The sequence below is a fragment of the Rattus norvegicus genome, chromosome 2 (assembly GCF_036323735.1).
Source record: "Rattus norvegicus strain BN/NHsdMcwi chromosome 2, GRCr8, whole genome shotgun sequence".
Taxonomy (NCBI): Eukaryota; Metazoa; Chordata; class Mammalia; order Rodentia; family Muridae; genus Rattus; species Rattus norvegicus.
In genome coordinates this window covers 212,115,503-212,130,420 of record NC_086020.1, presented here as the reverse complement: position 1 = coordinate 212,130,420, position 14,918 = coordinate 212,115,503, and the positions used below count along the sequence as shown (strand labels likewise).

General features: G+C 44.9%; 1 protein-coding gene across 7 annotated transcripts in view; it reads right to left on the bottom strand.

Annotated features, from left to right (window-relative positions):
* Positions 1-284: 284 nt before the first annotated feature.
* The window catches only part of Alg14 (ALG14, UDP-N-acetylglucosaminyltransferase subunit), a 77,129-nt gene continuing 62,495 nt past the window's right edge, over positions 285-14,918 (bottom strand). For 3 of the 7 annotated variants that reach the window (XM_008761465.3, XM_039102714.2, XM_008761466.4), the window contains one exon: positions 285-1,274. In XM_008761465.3, coding sequence (XP_008759687.1) covers positions 1,044-1,274 — 231 coding nt within the window. In that variant the 3' untranslated portion in view covers positions 285-1,043. The remainder of the gene's footprint in view (positions 1,275-14,918) is intronic. The other 4 variants (XR_005500319.2, XM_006233243.5, NM_001014176.2 and 1 more) reach the window with 3 other exon arrangements.

Here is a 14,918-nt window from a genome sequence, read left to right as displayed (position 1 = left end):
CATAGTCCACAAACTTAGGCAAGTGGACCCACTCTCAAGCGGGTCTACGTAGGCTCGTGTCTGGCTTTGTCATTTCCTAGTCATGTGATCTATAAAACAGGGACAGTAAAGAGTCTCTATGTCATTGAGTCCTTCCAGATTGAATTAGGTGTTAACTGAAGAGTGCTTAAATACCTGGCATACAGCAAGCACTGTATAAATGTTTATGAATGTACCCTTCACGAGGCACGCACAACCATCTCAAAAAGCTAGAGACAATTACAGCCATTGGAAAAAAATTAATGTTTTCTTCATGTTTGAAAATTTAGATTCCTGACCGATAGAATCATGCTTTTATTATGAAGACGCTGCTATTATATTTTAACCAAACATATTTTAAAATACAGTCTGGATCCAGGCCAACAACACATGAAGCAGACTGAAGAATAAAGAAAGTCACTGGCTTACAGTCAAGAGATCTGGAAGTCTGTGGAGTATAAATGCTCATGAAACCAGTTTAACAAACTGCTTCCTGTATGCCGAGATGGCTCTCTGAGATGCTTCCCCAGAAGGATGAAAGCCTGGCATCGGAACAGGACCCGAGGGATGCCTTGTTCTTTAGCTCCCCCTTTCCTCACTTTCCTGTCCCCAGTTCCTCACACCAAGAACTCCTGATCCTCCTCCCTCGCCTCCTGAGAGTGGGAAAGGATGACGACAGCTACCCCCAACCTGCCTTATCCTGTTCTTTTCTTTTTATAATGTAGAACACTTTTGTTTTATTTAAAGCTGTAAAACAGGAAGTGTTACTAAACATACACACTCTATATTTAGGCCAAGGGAAAGAAAACCCATGGCTGTAAGAGTCCAGAGAGAACCTTCGAGTAGTGCTAAACACTTGTGCAGATACCACATAGCTATTTGGTGCGCGTTATATGCTCAAGTTTGTCTTTCTTCATTGAGTCATTTGTACATTTTAAATTCTTTACCATTGATAATTCTTTGGGCATAGATTAGTAGATATTATCGGTAATTGCGACACTCTCAAGACTTAGGGTTGCCATTTGTCAAACAATTCGCCCCAGGTACACAGACTTGGGGTACTTCTCCTTAAGAGTAGGCCACTGAACAATGAAGTAATCAGAGAGGTGCCACAGAATCTTCCCAGACAGGGACAAAGTCTCCACTCGGCAGATGCTCTCAACGTAGACAATGATCACTTTCTTTATCCCGAGGATCCCAAGGAGCAGGGCAGACACACAGATAGGAACACATGTTCCTGGTCCATTACACAGCACCTTAAAAAAAAAAAAAAGGCCACATCAAAATACAGAAAACTGTCTTCAGTCGACCATTTTGAATTCAACACCCTAATCTTAGAGATTTATTAATCCAGTTACGTCTTTCTTCTAAAAACAAGGATATGACAGTGTGCACTGAAGGCAATGTTCTCAGAGGTCATGTGGGGCTTTGAAGTCTTGGCTCTCTTGCTTGCCAGCTGTGTGACTTGGGGTGAATCACTTAACTTCATCCCTCTCCTCTTCTCTCCCTCCCCCTTTTCTCCATCCCTCTCTCTGTCTCTGCCTCTCCCTCTCTGTCAGGGTATGCTCCCTGATGTGTGTACATGTAGAGGCTAGAGGTCAGAGGTTGACACCAGGAGTCTCCTTGTACTGTTCTCCACTTTATTTTTTGAGACCGGCACGTTCACTGACTCTGGGGCTCGCCATTTTGGTCAACCGGCTCTCTACCCACCCATGCAGGGCTACAGACTCTGTGGCAAACTTCTACCACAGTGGTTGGTGATTTACTTAGCACTCGCTGTGTGGAGTATTTTACCTTTCTCTGAGCCGCGTGAACCTTCAGTGTCCCACAGTACAGAGAAAAGCAGAAAACAAAACAAACTATGATCCATTCAGTTTCCTTTCTTCTACGTATGTTCTTAATGTGGAAGAAAATGCTTCCAATGACTACGATGCAGTATCTTTTGGGGCTCTGACCCAACAAACAGGACATTTGGAAGGAAGGCTGCCACCTAAATGAAGACTTCTTGTCGTTTTTGTTTTTGTTTGTTTTACTCAACAGAACTGAACCTGTGCCTATAACATAGAAGGGCTTTAGTATTTCTGGAATTCTGCTATTATCAACAGAAAGCCATCAATTTAAAATAAATTGGCTGACTAATCAACCAAGAGAAATAACAGTTCCAATCACAGAACAACTGCAAAAATGTTTATTGGTCTTTGAAGAAATGACAGGAATCTTACTCCATAGACTTATTAGTAAGATAATTTATTATTGCTTGAGAAGAAGTATTTAATACAAAATCTTTGTCATATGCTCATAATGACTGATTTAGTAAAACCCAATAAATCATTGTACTCCACAGCTACCAAACAGGAGGCTTTTGCTTGTCTACACATGCCTACTAGCATCAATGTCACGTGATTCTTCCAAAACCATATCCACAAAACATCAGAGACTCTTCCCGAAGGATGAGTCTTCAGACACAGGGTTGAGTGTCCTGTGTTATGTGCAATAGGGATTCTCACACGGACGAGCAGCCTGGGTATGGGCAAACATGGCAAGGTTCGCAAGAATTTGATAAAAGTCCTTGTGCTAAGCTCCATCCTTCCTGTGAGTATGAGTGCCTAAACACCACTCCTCGACCTCTGCTTAGTCTCAGGTGGGATTGATCTTCTGTCTTTCATGGAGAAAGTTATCTCCCTGGTCAGCAGTGATTAAGTGGAGCCAAGATCCAGCCTTTCATCTCCATTAGATTGACAGACCCTCAAAGCAGCAGGGTGTAGACATGGGACTAAGATTGGTGGAAGTGGTCCACAGGCTACAGACAGACCAGAGACTGGGCTACAGCAGTAGATCTCACCCACACTATTTCTTAGCCACTCACCATGGCTGTAGACCATACCAAACACGACATGTAGAATACTTTAATTATTACCTGCAGTGATAAGAAGGCAATCTGCTTGATTGGTGGTAGCGAGCTTATATGGCTTCAGGCTATATTTTTTATTTAGTTATCCTCTTAACTGAAAAATGGGGGAATCAATCTCAAAACTTCAGTTTGCCTCTATGGTTGTTTGATACCTACATGTAGGATGATGTCACAGGTGAGGCAGGTACAGGATAGAAGGAGGCCTGTCATTGGAGGAGAAGGAAAGATGGGCGGGAGAGAAGTTTGAAGGAAGAGGAGGAGACTAGGGGAGACAGGTCGGAGGAGAGGGGAGAAGCCATGGCAGGTGATGTTAAGATTCTGCTCTGTGTATTTACAGGTTGTTATCAATGTTCCTAAGGGATGGATGGTACTGGGCTTTGTATGTTTAAGTAGGCAATTATATCATACCAATTGGGTCAAAGATTATTGTGTTGCGTGTTCTTTTATGTGAGGGTTTGAGTGTAGGAAAGTGTGCGGCTGGGATGTGTTTCCACCAAGATATCTAGCAGGTATCTTGGGGCACTGAGGTGCCGGACCTAGCAGGGTAAAAGACACCAATACTATTTTTATTTTTATATTTTTACAACAACACCTACAAACTCACTTTGATTCCTTTCCTGGTTTTAAAGTGCCCCCCTTCCCACCCCCAAGGCTGTAGGGCCATCCTTGTACATCACAGGATGGTCAGCTGATTCCTTGCCCTCTGTCTACAAGACTCCTGTAGTCAAGGCAACCAAGAGGGACCTCAAGCACTGCCACATTGGTCCTGGTAACAACTCCTGTATTAGTTTCTCAATCGTCCTCAAAATGGTATAGAACAAAACTAAAGTTACAGCTTGCTGGGACTTCAGGAACGCAGAACATGTTTCATATGTTCTTTTTAGAAATGACTTACATAGCCACACGTGTTCACCTCAACGTCTGGCTGACTCTCTCTCTACACAAGCAGCGTCTGCACGTAAAGGACTGGGTGCTGGTAAGAGAATCTCTGCCACAGACTGGGTGCTCTCACCCAGTCTGGTGAGAGTGAACTCAAAGCTATTTGGTTTGCTTCTCGAAGTTCTGTATCTCCACCCTTGAAGGCACCTTACTCTAGAAGGCACAAGTACAGCAAACCCACAAAATCATAAGCAAGTCAGAGGGGAGCACGATCTAACCAGGGAGAAGTTTTTGACTTGGGTTGTCCAAGTCCCTCTAGCCTGGGGTACGAGAGGTAAACAGTAATTGGAGAAAACAATAATCCCAAGGAAAACCATTTTTAATTAATCACAGACTTTAATTCTAGAAGTGGCCTAGAATTCTTTTAAAATGTGGATTATGATTTTATTATTCTAAAAGCATACCAGAGAGACTTACTCCAAGCACTGAAAAAAAAGTCACTGAGAAGCTTTGTGTTAAACAATTTTACTGTAATGGCTGACAATGCTAGTTCTCAGTGCCCTCCCATCCCTGCCCTGGCCGCTGACTCTTGGCTTACTTCAAAGGCAATCTACAGTCTGCAACAGAGCAAAGCTGCCTACAAGGAAAAGAGGAGGTGGGAGCAAGGGGTAAGGAAAGAGAGCGACTTTTCTCTGCTCCCGTGTGGTGGACTTGACTGTGCACACCTAACCAGACACTTACAGGCATGTGGCTGACTAACATCACGGCTGTCACCACAGGTTTTTCTCTTTCACAAAATATATTCTGATTCTGTCTGTCCCTTCCCAGAAGTCCTCCCAGACACTCTCCATCTCTCTCCCTACTCAACTCTGTTCTTTCTCTCTTCCTAAAAAACAAAAACAGAAGCAAGAAACAAAAACTCCCTATAAAAAAATGAAAATCAAAACAAACGGGCAAAAGATAAGACAAAATAAAAAAAAGAAAACAAAATAAAAAGTTAAACAAAGCAAAAAGACTATTAAAAAACCTACCATTGAGTTCATTTTAAGTTGGCCAGCATCTGACATCTGTTTACATTTTCTCAGGAGAGCTAATCTATCCTTTTTTTTTTTATTATAAAAAAAATTGTATTTACTTAGAAGCATTCAGAATGTCAACAAAACAGCCGCCATTTTTTCCCAATTACAGAGTGGTATTCAGTTAACAGAACAACAGTTACCTTCGTATAAGCTGCATCAGAGACACCTGAATATGGAAAAAAAAAAAAAGAAAACCAAAAGAAAAAAAACAAAAACAAAAAAAGAAAGAAACCAAAAACCAAACTAGTGTCCCCATATATAACTAATTTGTGCTTGCGCCAACAAGAACCTGCTTTAATTTCCATGCCAATTTACAACCCCCAGACTGTACCAGGCAAGGTTAGTGGCTATTGAAGATACCACCAGGACAGGGCTAGCTAAGACACACTCAGTAGTGTGTTAACTATACAAAAAAAGACTGTACAGTTTAAAAACAAATTTTACACAGCCTTACATTTTAATTTTTTTCTTTAAAAGGAGTGAGTTGTGTACAGGGGGGTTAAATGCTTTATAGACAAGAAAAAAAAACTGCGCTAGAACCAACTTATTCATCATCATCTTCATCTTCCTCTTCTTCCTCATCCTCTTCATCCTCCTCATCATCTTCCTCTTCCTTCTTTTTCTTGCTCTTTTCAGCCTTGACCACCCCCTTTTTCGCTGCATCAGGTTTTCCTTTAGCTCTGTAGGCAGCAATATCCTTCTCATACTTCTCCTTCAGCTTGGCGGCCTTCTTTTCATAGGGCTGCTTGTGTCCGTGTCAATGTTGTTCCACATCTCTCCTAGTTTCTTTGCAACATAACCAATGGATAAGCCAGGATGCTCGCCTTTGATTTTGGGTGATACTCAGAACAGAACGAGAAGAGACTGAAGGAGGCCTCTGGGGGAACTGGGGTCCTTGAACTTCTTTTAGTCTCCCCTTTTGGGGATGTAGGATTTATTTCTCTTTCATAACGAGCCTTGTCAGCCTTTGCCATATCTTCAAATTTCCCCTTTTGTTTAGCAGACATGGTCTTCCACCTCTCTGAGCACTTCTTGGAGAACTCTGAGAAGTTGACAGAAGCATCTGGGTGCTTCTTGTGCTCCTCCCGGCAGGTTTGCACAAAGAATGCATATGAGGTCATTTTGCCTCTCGGCTTCTTAGGATCTCCTTTGCCCATGTTTAGTTGATTTTCCTCAGCGAGGCACAGAGTCGCCCAGTGCCCGTCCGGCTCTCACTTGCCCCGGCGCTGTCTCTATGGAGCTCAATGTACTGCAATGGCTGTGAGAGCGGGAGCCAGACGCAGCCTCCTCACTCTCTCCGCTCTGTAACATTACTCTCTAGTCTATCCTTTGCTCCCAGGTCAAGTGCTTGAAATGTCTTACCCAGCTATAAGGAATGGACATCTGAATCCAGTCTGACCAGAGCACCGAATTCTTCTACCAAATGCCTCTGGTAGAAGTCACAAGACTGGAGCATCTGATGGCCTCCTGACTGAATGTGTCCTCTCCTCTCCTCTCCTCTCCTCTCCTCTCCTCTCCTCTCCTCTCCTCTCCTCTCCTCTCCTCTCCTCTCCTCTCCTCTCCTCTCCTCTCCTCTCCCCTCCCCTCCCCTCCCCTCCCCCCTCCCCTCCCCTCTCTTCTCTTCTCCCCTCTCCTCTCCTCTCTTCTCTTTTCTCATCTCTCCTCTCCTCTCCTCCCCTTCCCTGTCCCCTCCCCCCTTTCTCAGACAGGGTGTTGCTATATAGTCCTGGCTGGCCTAGAACCTATATAGCCTAGTGTAGCCTCAAACTCATGGCTTACTCCTTCTCTGTGCTGATATTATAGGTAAGTCCCTTCATGCCTGGTTAGAGCAGTGCTTTGTCTACTGTCTGGAAGCCAGATGGGTGTGGACCTGGGACTCTTGACATCTGGCTTGCTGCCATGTGGGGAACTTGAGAATAAAGCCACTGCAAAGGCAAGCAGAGTTGAGAGATGAAGACAAGTCAGGTTTCCTTTGAAGACAGGGTTTAAGATCTATGAATCCAGCTGTGTCTGAAGGGATCCAGATCTTTCCCTAGACCTGCCAGGCATGTGAGGGGATACGTTCTATCTTTGCTTCAGTCAGTTTTTTTTTTTTTTTTTTTTTTTTTGGAGCTTGGGACCGAACCCAGGGCCTTGCGCTTGCTAGGCAAGCGCTCTACCACTGAGCTAAATCCCCAACCCCGCTTCAGTCAGTTTTAAACAACATTTCTGTCACTGGCAATAAAAAGCACCCTAATCATCATAGTCCTTTATTTTTACTCACTTTCTATCTAGCCCCTGACTACTGGCAGTGCCAACCATTAGGTGTTCAATGTGTATTTGAGGGGTGAATACATTGTGAAAGTCAGAAGTGTGAGAACCGCACACCAAAGGTAACGTCTAAGAAACAGAAAGGGGCCAGCCTGCCATAAAGGCAGAATCATGAGTAGAAGCACCAAGGACCCAGAACAGCCATCAAGGTTTGCTGTTTTCTGTACACAGGTCAAGTCCTACTGGCTGGAACATAACACCTGCATGTATAAAAAGACATGCTTGACTTTATTAGTTTGAACTTAACCCCAGACCAGCAGGAATCCCCTCCCAACATTGGAGCCAGAGTTGAGACCTTTGGGGTGCCATGTTGGTCATCGGTCAGATGTGTGGTTTAGGTGGATCCAGCCCAGGGCATGTGAAGGTAAGACCAGAAGACCACAAGGCTTCATTGTTTGGTGATGGGGCAGAGAGGCAGAGCCTGAAAGTCACTTTCTGAAGTCCCTTGCTGGTGGAGGAGGAAGCTAGAAAGACATCAGGAGCCTAGGAACCTTGGGGACACAGCTGTAGGGATGGTTCTGTTGTGCTCTCAGGATCAGGGATAAATCAGAGAACTGGCGCCCTCTGTCAAAACTGAGCTGTCTCAGGCAGGGGGCTATTGGAGGTCACAGGTTCCATCAAATTCTGTTACACTCTGCAGAAAGATGGACAGGGAGGTGGCAGGCGCAGGCATGCTCATGTGGATTCTGAGATGAGGAGACACAGGAAGTGAAGCTGGTTACCACGTTAACAATAGCTAGAGGGGCCAGATGCTGCATGCCTTTAATCACAGCTCTCGGGAGGCAGAGGCAAGCACATCATATCTCTGTGAGCTCGAGGGCAGCCTGGTCTACATAGCAAGTTTCAGGGACAGCCAGGACTACATAATGAGACCCTGTTTCAATAAACAAAGTTGTATCTCGATTCTAAAATCTGATTCTGGTAGCAGGCCAACTCCATTTTTCATAGCACAGGATAGCCCTTTCTAGGCCCCTTTTGCAGTGGGTGGATGGACTAGTAACTTGGTCAGATGTCTGTCTCCATCTGATTAGGGGCCAGTGGCTGGAGAAGAATCTGCCGCAAAGGTGCTGCTGTCAGAGGTCAGCACCCACTGTCCCAGCCACAGCATCTCCTGTCCAGCAGCAGTGGCAGCAAGTGTCCCCAGTAAGCAGCCCTGTACCCATGGGGTTTGGGGCCTGGCTCCACTGCTCGGCTCCTATGTCATCCCTCTGTTTTTGTGGCTACTTCATTACATCCCCACAGTTTCAGAGTTCTCGGTAGCATTTCCCTCAGTTCTTTTTATGCAGTCAGCCAGAATAGAGGGTGGCTTGCTATGGAGGATGCTAACTAGTCTGAGGGAACAAAGACTGTAAGAGCAGCGAATGCAGAGTCAAAGCACCACAACACATTGTGGTAGCTGGGCTTCCTCAGGCAGGGCCCAAGCACTGGCCCATTGCCCAGGAAGGAGAAGGCAGAAATAGAGACTCCACTGAAAAAGGGGGTGTGGCAAGTGTCCCAGGTGTACAGAGAAAATCAGAAAAAGGCCTTCTGAGGAGGGTAAAAGCAGTCACACAGACACCCGAGAAAGCTGAAACAGATGCATCTGAGATCCTCAGGGAGGACAAAAGGTAGCACTGTTGGGAGGATGGATGACATGTGGCCAGCAAGGCTGGGAGGAAGCCTGGGAAGGGCCGTCAGTCAGTGTGCAGTCGTGTGGACAGCAGGCAGGAGAGGATGTGTAGCAGATGGGATGACGCATGCACTTGGCTCATGTCATGGAACCTTGTATTTCTTCTCTTTTACATTTAGCTGTCTGAGTGGTAACAGGAACATCTAAATATCAGGACCAATGTGAAATAACCAAATAAATCCTAAACACTTGAATCAGTTTGTAACCCGCAGGGTCTCTTCCAGGTCTGCAGCCAACATTGCCGTGCACAACTAAGCTCACTGTGTGTCTGTGTTCCACTACGGCCTGGCCAACTGCCTTCATTTTCACTGTGTACTTCATACTTGCTGATTTCTACTGTACTGACTTTAGAGATGGAGTTGAACTGACTGAAGGGAAAGGAATCTGTGGTTTTCAGTTAGAGCCAACCTCATGCTCTACGTCTGCTGCCTCTCAGTCACTTTTGTATTTCTCTTTACCCAGATATGACGTCCATATCCTTTTAAACTGCGTTGAAAGGTAAGCACGTCACAGACTTTACCTAAGCTGCTGTACCAATGTTTAAAAGGTTCGGGCTCCTCAGCGAGTTACTTGCATGTCCTAGTTGGCAATTCAAATCACTGTTCACAACTTAACCGACTTACTGGAAACTCTCTCAGGCCTGTGCGATCTTGTCCAGTTGTTAGGCTCCCAAACTGATAACTAATCACTGAGCCTGCTCAGACAGAACTCCCTACTCACTGTGTATCCACAGTCCATTACGGGGCTGAGTGACAGCCATAAAAAGGAGGAAATCCTCTAATTTGTGGTAACATGGATGGAACTGGAGGATGTTAAATAAAATAAACCAGGTACAGAATGACAGATACTGCTTATTCTCAGTCATGTGTGAAAGCTAAGAAAGTCGATTACACAGAGTGCAGTAGAACTAAGGTCACTGGAGGGCAGGGAGAGAGAAGGAGCACAGTGGGTAACACATCACAAAACATGGTTTTACGGGGAAGGTTAGTTCTGATGTAAGACAGCATGAAAAGATGAGTATAGGAGACAGCAATTCTCTATTTAAAAATAACTACAGGAGGGCTTGGGTTATCATTTTCCAGCATATGGAAATTATAATACTTGGTCCTTATACATTGTATATCAAGTTATAAGATTATACTATGTAAATGAGTAAAAGTATCATATATCTAATTGTTTCAAAAAGACGTGAAATAAGATGGTGCTTCTGAGCTCGGGCTTGGCCATCATGCTGGCCTGGATTGGCTACTGAATGGAGATGTGACTTGGGATAATGTCTTACCCATTCCTTGTCTCAGTTTCCCCATTTACAGTTTCACCCATTCAAGAAATAGTTTATTAGAGGTTGGGGATTTAGCTCAGTGGTAGAAGCGCTTGCCTAGCAAGCGCAAGGCCCTGGGTTCGGTCCCCAGCTCTGAAAAAAAAGAAAAAAAAAAAAGAAATAGTTTATTAAGCAAAGGGAATGTGGCGGTTTTGCTCTGGCACTCAGGATGCATGCATTAGTGAACAAGAGTCCTGTTCTCACAAAGGTTACATTCCAGCAGGTAGACAAGAAGTAACAAGGTACATATATGTGCCTGGAGAGACCCGAGCATGATGATAACATCACCAGACCCAAGGCTTGGACATTTGGACTGTTGGAGGCTGTTTTCTCCACCTGTGAGTATAAAGTAGATAAAGGAGCTGAGAGGTCATTGGTGCCCACACTGTTCCAGTTTAATTTCTTGCAATTGCTTGAATAAGCCAAGGACTAGAATAAAATAAAGACTCAGAAGGAACAAAGGGACAGGGTGGCTTCATCATCCAGTGAAGTACAGCTTCTGCTCTCAGTTAAGGAAGGAGAGTCTTGTAGTTTTCTGTTCTCTGTGCGAACACACCAAAGGCAAATGCTCCTGCCTTCTTGGCCTTTTTAGTTTTCATTGTATTTTTAATCCATTGAAACGTTTTCAACGTGTTCTATAAAGGCGGTAGATCCAGCCTTTGTCCTTACGCCTTCCTCACACTGTATTAGGTGGGGCTTTCTGATGCCAGCCTGCCAGGGCTGGAGGGGGGGTCATATAATCCACTCTTTGCTGGGCATTTTAATACTCATACAGCCTACACAATACTAGTACCTCTTTCCCTGTGGGATATGATCTATGCTTAGCGGACGCTTCATGCCGTGAGTGCACCAAACCGTTCTACAGAGACGATGCTTCCCTATGCCGTCCATGGGAAAGCTAAATTATAGACAGAATATGGGATTGCCAACAACTTATAATATATAGAATGACTATAAAACTACACTGCAGACCCTGGCAACTTAAGGATATGATTTCTTCTCTTTCTTTAAATCAAGAACCTTTACCATTTCACTTACAGGAAGCACTTTATGGATTTTCTTTGACATACCCAAATTGTCAACATCCCAACCTTTGAGCTTTAAGGTCATTCTTGAACAAAATAAGGGTTAATGAAACATAAGCACAGCGATCCTGTGACTGTCAATCTAATAACAAAGAAGGCTTGTACGTGGCTAATGTAGGTAGCATCCACAGAATGGGTATGCACGCTGGACAAGGGAAAGAGTCACATCCTGGGAGGGACGGGGGCGAGAAGGCCAAAACTTCTCACCCTACTCAAGATGGTGAACAATTTAAACCTTATATATTTTGTACTTTTAGAATTTTAAATTTAATATTTTCAGACTGTAGCTTATCATGAGTATTGAAATTTCAAAAAGTGAAACTTTGCGTGGGAGAGGGCCCTGAACTTCATTTGCATCTTACAATGCTCTGTGAGGTATTTTCATGTTTTAGATAAAAAGCAGAAAGGACAGAGAAATTCATGGACAAGCGCACTAATCACACAGCTCATCCATGAATGGGCTGAGACTCCCACCCAAGACACGAGTGCAAAGTCTGGGTTCATCTCCCCTCACGTTGGTCCACCTTAGGCCTGTTAACCAAATCCCACAGTAGCTGGAAGCAGTGCCAGGGTGGGGTATCAGTGAACGGCTATTGAAGATGGAAGTCTGGCAACTGCTGTGAAAGGATTAGCACTTGAACAGAGATCCATGGTGGCCCAGAGATGCTACTGCAGTTAGACTGACTGGTCGGTTGGCTACTTTTGTAGTTGTGAGAAACGACTGAAAGGAGGAAGGGTTTGTTTTCCTCGTGGTTCCAAAGGGTCCACTCACTCATGGCAGGGATCATGTGCCAGAGCACAGCACTTTCTACTGGCACAGAAGAGGGAGCTGAGTGAGGGGCTGGGGCACGCAAGGCCTTACAGGGCACTCCTCAGTGACCCACTTCCTTTGATGATGGCCCTACCTCCTGCTTTGTATTCACTCCCAATAAAGCCACCACATGATTACCTAGTGAGGTAGTAACCCAGTCACTAGATCAGCCTCTTCAGTCTTCACTGTCTCTGCAGACACTCTCAGAACCGAGTACAGAGGTTTGCACCCACACTCCCAGGCCTTTCCCAATCAAGGTCAGCGGACAGTGAAGATCAACCACAACAAGCAGTAACACCTTTCTGCACAGCAAACAATGCAGTAGGTAACATTTCACAAATGAAAACAGAATACCTTCGAAACAAGAAGAACTGGCTTGAGTTCAAAGTAATTAGGCAACTCCTGGCTTCTGTTGAGGCCCTCTCATATGCAGGTCAGTGATGTCTTCCCCATGACGGTTCCCCATTTTAAAACATTCCTGTGTATTACATTTCTATCTTGGTGGAATAAAAATCAGCTGCAGTTTTCCTTAAATAATCTATGTGCAAGCTAATTCTGTACTGGATAGATACAATAGAGGGATATTAGATTTCTTAATTCTAAGACAAAAGGATACATAAGAACACTGATGAGAGAGAGAGAGAGAGAGAGAGAGAGAGAGAGAGAGAGAGAGAGAGACAGACAGACACAGACACAGACACAGAGACAGAGACAGAGACAGAGAGAGCTAATTCTGTACTGGATAGATACAAAAGAGGGAGGTTAGATTTCTTAATTCTAAGACAAAAGGATACATAAGAACACTGACATGAGAGAGAGAGAGAGAGAAAGAGAGAGAGAGAGAGAGAGAGAGAAAGAGAGAGAGTGAGAGTGTGCTGGAGGGCAAGGTACAGACAAAGAGGAATTCGACCAACTAACCTGTATTAAGCAGCTGTGCTCTAGTTGACTCAACAACACAGTACTTGGATCAAAGTCACACCTTGAAGGAATTGCTACCATCTTCTAAAGAACACACTTTAATCACCCTCTGTGTGTTTGGGGTCTCAAAACTCTTTTTCTTTTGCCCATGTGATTCCCAGCATCCGAGCCATGGAACATGGATGCTGTCAGTAACTTAGCAGTTTCTCTGAGGTTGCTACAGACTTCAAGCTCATCTGACAATGCTAAGTTTGCCCGGCTGCACTAATGATTTAAAGTAGGCGCACACTAGGATCTGAGGGGTTCGAATAGTTGATCACTACTCAGAGACAACCCCCCCCCCCGCCCCCGGCACCACTAAGCAGAAAAGCAATTCTAGCTAGGCTGTGGTAGCATACACCTTTACTCCTAGCACTCGGGGGGCAGAAGTAGGTGGATCGCTAGTTAGAGGCCAGCCTGGTCTACAGAGCAAGTTCCAGGACAGCCAAGGCTACATGGAGAAATCCTGCCTTGAAAATTAAAAACAAAACAAACAAACAAACAAACAAACAAAAAACCAACCAATCAACCAAACAACACCCCCCCCACCCCCCCAAAAAGGAAAGGAAAACATTTCTAGTGGTTCTGAAGCCTCCAAACCATATTCATCCAGGGATTCTTATTTAAATGTGAAGTCTCTCTAGATCAGAATCTTTAAGTCTAAGGCCAGGAATATATACTTTCAGCCAGCTGATTTGGCATAAATCAGCACTTGGAAATTTCTACTATCTTGGAAGAGGCACTGAAGGCTACATTCACTCTTATAAGTGGGTCTGTGTGTGCTAAAGGGAGAGTAGCAAGAGAAGGCACGGTGGTCAGTTAGTTCACTTTTCTATTGCTGTGATAGGACACCATGATCAAGGCAACTTCAGACGAAAGGGTTTCCCCAGGGGCAGAGATCCCTCATGGCAGGGAGTCATGGCAGCAGGAGGCAGACGTGGCAGTAGGGACAGCTGAGAACTTACATCTCGGACCACAAACACGAAGCAGGGAGCACTAACTCAAGTAGCTAAGCACAGAAGGCCTCAGAACCTGTCCCCAAGGACATATGCCCTCTAGAAAAGCCACACATCCTAAGCCTTCCACAGTGACACCTACTAGGAACCAAGCATTCATTCCGAGTTGGAGACTATGGGGGACACCAATCATTCCAACCACCACAGTTGGGTACAGAGGGCCCCACCATGGAGGCAGACAGCTTAGCTGAACACCCTGCATATTCAACAACTGAGACAGTTCAGCCAGAAACCTTTTTCCATAACAGGTAGATTCAGCTGCCTCTTACAAAGCAAGGACTCCTGGAGGGGACACTTATCCGAAGACCTCAGAGCTTGCTCCATAATTACTCACAATGCTTTTGGAAAGGTGATGACTTTCAGAGAACCCGGACAGACAGGATGTAAAGATGACTTTCATTAAAAAGACGGGGTGTCCCGTTCTTCTCAGCCATTCAACTACTCACTGTAGTTCCTGGTGTCTTATCCCGTCCCGTCTAAGAGCATGTGGGAGGGGGTTTGTGGCCCACGCTTGGCATCACAGCCTTGGACTTTGGGGACACAATGGCGAGGGCCTCTCTGAGGTGGGCCGTTCAATCTCTCGGCACAGAGTGAGGCCCTGTCAGAGCAGACTTTATGGGCATGGGCAGCAGGTTTAAATGAATCCAACAAGTAATTTGGCAAAGCACTTGCCTGACCAAATGCCAAGGTTTCTTTAAAAGGAGATTCCCAGCCACTGTGAGAACTCTCTAGGGTTCCTAATTCATATATGGAGCTCCCAGTTGATATGCTAGGGAGGAAAGAGGTGAGGACACTTCAGAGTCAACTGTTTACTTCCCGCCTGTGTGGCTGTGTGACGTGAAGCTGTCACTTCACCTGTCTC